Source organism: Nannobrachium achirus, assembly GCF_963921795.1.
Source record: "Nannobrachium achirus genome assembly, chromosome: 2".
NCBI lineage: Eukaryota > Metazoa > Chordata > Actinopteri > Myctophiformes > Myctophidae > Nannobrachium > Nannobrachium achirus.
Genome location: NC_137811.1, coordinates 70,169,210 through 70,178,113, shown reverse-complemented (window position 1 = coordinate 70,178,113; position 8,904 = coordinate 70,169,210). Strand labels below are relative to the sequence as shown.

General features: G+C 42.3%; 1 protein-coding gene across 1 annotated transcript in view; it reads left to right on the top strand.

Annotated features, from left to right (window-relative positions):
• Positions 1–270: 270 nt before the first annotated feature.
• The window catches only part of LOC308309114 (copine-4-like), a gene marked incomplete at both ends in the record, with an annotated part of 292,243 nt that continues 283,609 nt past the window's right edge, over positions 271–8,904 (top strand). The window contains one exon of the mRNA XM_080754587.1: positions 271–441. Coding sequence (XP_080610713.1) covers positions 271–441 — 171 coding nt within the window. The remainder of the gene's footprint in view (positions 442–8,904) is intronic.

Genomic DNA, 8,904 nt, shown 5'->3' with positions numbered 1-8,904 from the left:
TTTCAATGTACAGATTATTTACTTTTTTGGATACTTGTCAGACGGATGATAGGTTCTTGGTTGATCCGACCGTTTCTATGCATTTGGCATTTTACCTTGGGCTTACTGTAAATCGCTCTGGATTAAGAGTGTCTGCTAAATGCCTAAATTGTAAATCTGTGAAAGTTTAACTATGGAGATAGAGGGGTTTACCGCCTGGCAGTGACCAATAGCATGTGTGCTCTACCTCCTTCCAGAGCCTCGCCCTCTGCCCTGTACCGTCCATCCATCATGAGTGACATCTACCAGTCAGCAGCCAACTCCCTGGGTCTGCTGAACAGCCCTGGGCTCACCAAGGTGGAGCTGAGGGTCACCTGTAAGGGCCTGTCTGACCGGGACGCCCTGAACAAGCCTGACCCCTGTGTCCTGCTCAAGATGAGGTCCCACGGCCAGTGGATAGAGGTGAGGTCAAAGGTCACCTTCAACACGCACGCATGCACGCACGCACGCACGCACGCTGTTGTCTGCCCAAGACTGATTAATCACAATCAGTCCAGGGGGCTTTTTTATGGATTCCACTAGGGGCACTGTTGCGCATCATTTGAGTGTGACTCAGGCTATGTAAAAGTTTTTATTATATTTTGTATTATTATTTTTTGTTGAACATGACTTGTTGAGATGTGTGTCTGATGGTCAGAATGAAGGTAACCTTTTTGATTGACCTCTTACATCACATTACAAACAGCGAGGTGCACTCCCGGGCTATTTACTACGGAACAGAACATGCTAGAAACTCTTTTTTTCTGGTCAAAGCAGGCATTCTAAGCTTCATTTCAAGGTACGGTGTGTTCTTATAGTCCTAACAGAAGATTTGCTGTGCTCTGGAAAGATGGGACAAAACGCTCAGAAAGACGTGGCACCGAACGTCTATAGAATGGGAGAACTTTGTGTGTGTGTGTGTGTGTGTGCGTGCGTGCGTGCGTGCGTGCGTGCGTGCGTGCGTGCGTGCGTGCGTGCGTGCATGCGTGCGTGCGTGTGCGTGCGTGTGTGTGTGTGTGTGTCTACAAAGTAATTACTAACTAAAGTTTTCAAATAAATGTAGTGGAGTAAAATTACAATATTATAATCCGAGATATAGGCCTAGTGGAGTAAGTAAAAGTATTGGAAATTGGTACAAGTACAAATACCTCAAAAGTGTTCTTAAGTACAGTAAATGTACTCAGTTACTTTACACCACTGCAGGCACGTGCACGCATAGACATCAAAGGGGGCTTGAGCCCCTGCCCTTATCCGGACCGTCTGGATAAAAATAGTGCCCTCTCCAGACCATAAAATGCAGTTTTTACTATGGTGAAAGAAACGCAAATGCCCCTCTTTCTGTGCCATATCTGAAGGCAGCATAAAAGAGAATTGCCTCGTACCAACCCTCCTGAACTTGCATACAGCATCTTATGTTGAAAGAATTGCCCTCACTGTGTAGAAATCCATGCCGTTCCGCCACATCTCCAGTATTGACTTGATTATGCTTAGTTCAGTGTGGTATCACTCACCGAAAATAGCCGACTTCCAAGCTCACAACGCGTCGCAGCGCGACCCGTTGTGAGCTTGGAGGTCTGCTATTTTCGATATTTCCACCAAAAGGCCCTTTGACAAATGTCATCCCCTGCCTCTCTAACATTCTCTGCACGTCCCTGCACCACTGCAAGTGTTAATCTCCATTACAAGCTGATCAATAAACAGCCCTGGTCTTCATCAGAGGGAGCCTGACCGATGATGCTCTGATTACACACACTAAGTTATCTCCCTCATTACCTCGTCTCCTTATCACACTGTTACTGTGTCAGTTGAGTTAGAGGAAACAGCAATGATAATTAAACATGACCAGAGGGTTTATGGACACTTGAATTTATTTCCCCCTGCATGGAAGGTAACCTGAGAGAGTTTAGGAGAGACAGACAGACAGGACAGGACAGCTGAGAGGGAGACAGTGTTGGAGAGACAGACAGTAGGACAGCTGATAGGGAGACAGTGTAGGAGAGACAGACAGTAGGACAGCTGAGAGGGAGACAGTGTAGGAGAGACAGACAGTAGGACAGCTGAGAGGGAGACAGTGTAGGAGAGACAGACAGTAGGACAGCTGAGAGGGAGACAGTGTAGGAGAGACAGTTGCTGGAATTAAAAACTTGGATGTTTTTTTGTTCAACTGGTTGGGACATAATTTATCTTGGAAACTGAACATTCTTTTGTTTGTACGACATGGAACTTGACTTATGGAACTGAAATATTCCTCAGATCAATGAAGAGCAATACATTGAATTTGGATCAAATCGAGCATTTCTCCAAACACTATAGTACCCCACCCACAGACTGTGGGGTGTCTAGGGAAGGGATGCAATCAGCTTGGCCTTGTACAGACTGCAGCAAAGTATTGCTTATTATACTCCATCGTAACCCAAAATAGAACAACTACCAAGTCTCTCCTCTCTCTCCTTGCCCTCAGTCTCCTGTGTCCTTACACTCATATATTTAAATGAAGCATCTTTATATATTAAAACGATCATATATGGTGAACACTGTACTGAATCAGAAATCTCCATATGGGCATAAAATGGACAAGGACGTGACATCACGGATCTGATGTCATCAAGACATCAGATTACGCTCAGTGTGACATGAGGCGGGTGACCATCTGCAGGTTTTTATAGTAAATGTGACCTATGGTTGCAAAAACATTTGTCTCATGTGGTTTCAGTGCAACCTCGGTCTTAGGGCATCTTACAAGTAATAACAAAAAAAACGTTTGGAATGTATAAAATAGAGTTTAGGCGATTAACATTTCTTTTAGAAATGTCTACAGATTCAGGCTGTTCCAAATGCAAGGACCGTTTCACTAAAAGCTGTTCCAGCTTTTGGAACACGAGAGAGCAGTTGTCAGAGGATCTAAGGGTCCTGCCGGGTACAAGCCTAAGAAAGCACTTCAATAGGCAGCAGATGCAAGGCCGTTTAGTCATTTAAAATCCAATACCAAAATCCTATACTTAAATTCTAACAGCCAAACCACCCAACAGTATGTTCCATTTCAACCTTGCGTAAAAGTAGAATTGTAGACTCTGTTACAAGTAAAAGTACAGAATTAAATGTACTTGAGTAAAAGTACAAAAGTATTGGAATCCAAATATACTTAAAAGTACAGTAAATCTAATCATTATCAAGAATGTCCCAATTCACATTGTTTCACACGTTTTCAAAGGTTTAAAATGTATAGAAATCTTTTGAAAATAGCAGATCTACAAGCTCATAATGAGTCGCGATGCGACGCATTGTGAGCTTGTGGATCAGCTACTTTCAAGTGTACCGTATATAGGGTTGAAGTGGTTCTGGTTAATGTATGTTTTGTAATAATAATACAAATCTACAAAGTAACTAGTTTACAAATAATTGTTGTGGAGTAAAAGTACAATAGTTGCCTGTGAGATGTAATGGAGTAGTAAGTAAAAGTACAGACATTCTAAAGGGGAACACACACTGGACACGGAGGCGGTGCGGAAGGGGCGTGTCAAAACATACAACCCCATTATTTTCAATGAACTAACCCACACCGGCACCGTCAGACGCGCGCAGCCGCGGGTCTGCCGCCTCGCCTGCCGCACCGATACGCAGCTGTTCTATTTTTCCAGCGTAGCCGCGCGTTGAACATGTTCTCCCATGCTTCTCCCCACCGGGGGAAATGGATGTGTTGTGTGGCAGCGCGCCGCATCCAGTTGGGGTTACCTTGCGGCACTTCACGTGCATTGATACCGTGACGCGACGCTACGCAGCCGCCCACGTCCAGTGTGTGCTCCCCTTTAGATACTCCAGTAAAGCAAACTGACCTTAAAATTGTACTTAATTACAGTACTTGAATAAATGTACTTAGTACTTAGTATATTGTGTTGTGTGCCCTCCATTTGGCAAGCAGTGCTGCACCGTCCGCCTGCCTTTTTGGAGGAGGTAGACCAGCAGGAGAACATTACAGTAATCACGCCTGCCATTCAACAGCATTCAGCTTTTTAGTTCAAACTAAAAAAGTAAAAAAAAATGTGGAAAAACTTCTATATTCTGATCAGTAACAGGGCGATCTCCCCGTCTCTCCATCTCTTCAATAGGCCTAAACGAAAGAAAATACATTTTCAAATGCTCATTTCTTTGTGGCGGCATGCACTTCCAATTTCATTGGTTTGTCGTATGTCTTGTATGATGAGTTCTCTCTTCTGATAAAATTACAACAAAATTACATAAACACACATTTAATAATTAGCTACAACCTTTTAATGAGATGTCAGTTCACACGTGTCCATCTGGAAATGCTCTGTACAAATTATTGTATGGGGACAGGAGAATAGTTTTAGTATTAGTATAACTTATTGTATAAAAGTGGTTGTCAAACATGTTCACGTCAAGGACCCCCAAATTGATGTGTATTTGGCCATGGATTTCACCTGACAAGTAAATGGGTGTTGAAGTGGATAAAGACATTATGATGCCATATTGCTGGAGACGCCCTGGAACCCCTTCAAGGATCGCTGGTGGTCCCCAGAGAACATCTGTAGTATTACAGTATGCTAAGTATTGTGTCATGTGGAATGTTTGGTATGGTCTGGTCTGGTCTGGTATGGTATGGTATGGTTTGGTATGGTCTGGTCTGGTCTGGTATGGTATGGTATGGTATGGTATGGTTTGGTATGGTCTGGTCTGGTATGGTATGGTATAGCATGGTGTGGGGTAGGGTATTCACCAAATATTCGAATATTCGAATATCAAATTCACTATTCGGCGTTGTTCACCGAAGTCGAATATTCGTTTATTTATTTTTTCTCTTTAAAAAATATATAGTTTATAAAGCTTGGCTAGATAGGAAGTCATAAGAATGAGTTGACAATGGTTCTTAAACCTTTTTAGGCCGTGACCCCCAAAATAAACATATTTGAACTGGGGACCCCCACCCTGACAAGCACTTGGAAATGGAGGCATTACATTTAATGTGACTCGGTTCCGCAGATAAATATTGTGAAAATAGCAGATCTACATGCTCACAGAGCATGTAGATTGCCTATTTTCACAATGTTCGCCTCTTGCTTACTTAATATTTGATAGTTTGGCCAGTCCTGTCGAATATTCGACTATTCGAATGCTTTGAGGTCGAATAATTCGAATTCTAAAAATCACTATTCGTGAATGCCCTAGTGTGGTGTGGTGTGGAGTGGTATGGTATGGTATCGCATGATATGGTCGAGATGCAGAACAGGTGAGCTTCCTCTTATTGGCTGTGGTTGCGCAGCCTCTGCTAAAGTTAATTCTTTGTAGAAAACCACATCAGATGAGTGGACGTTTAGGCGACAAATGCAAGACATTTAGGTCAGGTTGGTCTTTTGTTGTGCTACTTCAGATTGCTATTCAGCTGGTCGAGGCAGGCTTTTTGATCTTAGTTTCCATTGCCACTGCCACCCCACAATTGTTATTCAATGCCTCTGCAGCAACGTTTCTTGTTGTTTCAGGTACTCCAGTTATGTGTACATAATTGTATTGGATAATTTGGATATACTCCAATGTGGTCTCTGTGTGGATTTGATTATCAAAGCTTGAACTTTGACTAAGGCATTTGCATTATGTTATTAACCCATTTAGGCCTAGAATTATTGAATGCTTTAACCAGTGAAAAATAGCAGATATACAAGCTCACAGCGCGGCACCGAGTGCCGCGCTGCGAGCTTGTAGATCTGCTATTTTTGAAAAAAGTCGTAAAAATGTGTGCAAATCTTTGAATATATGTATTTTCAAAGCGAACGTTTGTAACTCAAATGTTGCTTCTGGGTGGTCCCTGGAACTAGATATTTTGAGATGGGGGTCCGTGGCCAAATAAATATAATTTTGGGGGTCCTTCACATGAAAAAGTTTGAGAACCACTGACATAGTAGTCTCAAGAACAGACTAACTGAACTCCGGTTATGTGAAAAGGACCTTTTCTTTGACGATGGCTGGCCAGATTGCTGACAGAAACACAGGTTTTTCCAAAAAACCTTAGAAAGATTCAAAAGACACAGAATCGGGTCAAAATTCAAATTTTCACGATTTTTCAAAAATAGCAGATCTACAAGCTCGCAGCGCGGCACTCGGTGCCGCGCTGTGAGCTTGTATATCTGCTATTTTTCAATAGTTAAAGCATAAAATAATAATACACAATACCGTGTATCCGTTCTGAATGGCTTAAATTACTGTTTGTCACCAGGTTGAAATTCGGGGCTCCATGGTAATATCCCAGGGAGCTCTGCTAAGCCCTCTCCATCCCAGTGCATTTCACTTTTGATTAACTCTGAGCTGAATTTTGTTCTCGTGTCGCAGTCAGACTGTCAGATGCTCTCTCTAAAACTCTCCAATTAAGGATATTATGGTTGACACCACTCTAAATATATAAAAACTCTTGAACAGGAACCAAGAAAAGAAGCGTTTGAAATGAAGTGTTTTTTGTAATCAGGTTTCCAAGGAGTTTTTGAAGCCCCTTGCCAAATACTGCAATATTTCCACTTTAATTGGCCAATGACTGATGTTTTGTGCAGATACAAAATGTGTAACTACGTCTGACTACTTTCTGTAAAAAGAACACAGACAAAAACATATTTACACACATGTATGGCAATAAAACACAAGTCAAATGTTTTAGTGTGAGCCAGGGTTTTATCGACTGTAATGGCAATATAGAGTAATATGGGTTACAGTTTAATATGGCTTAGACAAGATTTGAACCACTTTACATGATATACTTTGTTGTATGTTTATAAAAACAGCTGAGTTCACAACGCGTTGCAACACAATGAGACCTTGTAGATCTGCTCTTTTTGCCGAATGTATGCTCATTTTTTTTCCTAATTGCCTGTAAACGCCCAGAACAGGAACACTGTGTTAAGGTTTAACATGGGTAAAGGTTTCGGTTATAGTTTAATATGGTTTAGTAGTGTCTAAGCTTTAAGGTTAGAGTTGTAGAGTGTACACACACAGAGACAAGCTGTGACACTTCTCATGGTAAACTGCGACATTCGGTTGCAATAAGCAACAGCTGGCCTGCAGAATGTCCATATAAAGAATCAACCTTTTCCTGAAGAATGCTTACTATACTTTTATCCACGTTGAGAGTGAACGACAGGCTCATACAGTCATGCATGGGGCAGCAAGCTGCACTGTGGAGGGCTAAGCTCAACCCCTCATAATAGTGGATCAATTTCTAGGATATTTGGACAGCTCCTGGTGCTGAAAGCCCTCGTAGTGGAATGGATCAATAATACAGTAGCATCTGGACAGCTCCTGGTGCTGAACCCCTCATAGTAGATCAGTAGCTAGGACGTGGACAGCTCCTGGTGCTGAACCCCTCATAGTAGATCAGTAGCTAGGACGTGGACAGCTCCTTTGGTGCTGAACCCCTCATAGTAGATCAGTAGTGGACAGCTCCTGGTGCTGGAATATCCCACATATTGGTCTGTGGCCTGAAAACAATGATGCCAGTTCAGTAAATCAATCCAACTTTACTTTTACTTCTACTGTATGTGACTGTGGGCCATGGCACCACACATGTGAACAGTAACCAAGCCAAACTGATGAAATGTTTCCGCAAAAACAGCATAATCTGCTCGTTAATGGAGAGCTTGGGAGGGGTGGTGGTGCGTAAGCCAATGACCCTGAAACAACGAACAAACAAAATGCTTGCTGTATTTGGGATGTAATTACAGCTGATCATTCAAATGAGCCATAACACAAAATATTAAATACAATGTGGCTATTAAATACAGTAAGAAAAGCCTTAGGACTCAATGAGAAAAACTGTCTTCTCCCATCGGTCACAATGTTTTGGACTCCTGGCCGGTAATATCAACAGCACTTTAATTTGCAGGCAGTCCTCTGGGTTTTTATGCGTCGATCAATTCCTCTCGTGTTTCTTTATTGCACGTGTGGATGGAAAAGGACGAGTCACATAGAGTAGAGTTGGAAGGGAATATTATGAGAACACATAAACGGTGAGTCCCTTGGCCGTGCTGTATTGGTCTGAGCATGGCCACACAAAAGGCAATCACCAACTCCGCTGTGCAGAGCGCATCGCTCTGCCAGGAGGTTGTTTGTCAGTCAATCATCTCCGTCTGTAATGCAGCCTCATCCAAAGACAGGATCTGTTTTTTGAGCGGTGCTAACCGCCAAGGACGTGCTGGCCATTGGGAAAAGCGGGACAACTCTCGAAAGGCCGGTCCATTCCCGGCCGGTCCAGCCATTAAAAAAAATAAAAGAAAATGGCCAGCCCACAAAGTAAATATGACTCATGTAATTGGCCCACTGGCTTGTCTCTCATAATCTGAAATGGCCAATCTTTGAGTAGCAGCAGCAGCGCTATAGAGAGATCTCTCTCTCTAGCAGCCCACAGAGCCATCACATTGGCCCCACTGGCTTGTATATCTTCTGAATACTGGCCCACTACTCCCTAGCTTCCTTAACTACTCCTGGATGGTCTACACATACAACATCATTAGACTCTCTTTATACCAGAAAAACGATGAGACCTAAAATCACAGTAACCGTTAATCGGTTGGAATTTGGGGCCTCGTGGCACGTCCGGAAGGCGGAAAAATATGGCCGATGCCCACGCGCAATGAGGGCCTCTACAACTCCTTTTCTTGGGCTGAGAGTTGACGAGAGTGACGTCACTCTCGGATTCCCGTTTTTTTTTTCAGAGTAAAAAAAATTTTTTTTTCAAAAAATCTTTTTTTTTCAAAACCTTTTTTTTTTCAAAACTTTTTTTTTTCAAAAAAAAAATGCAATGCAGAGTCAAAAAAAACTTTACTTTTTTTTTCAAAAAACTTTTTTTTCAAAAAACTTTTTTTTTCAAAAACTTTTTTTTTTTCAAAAAAC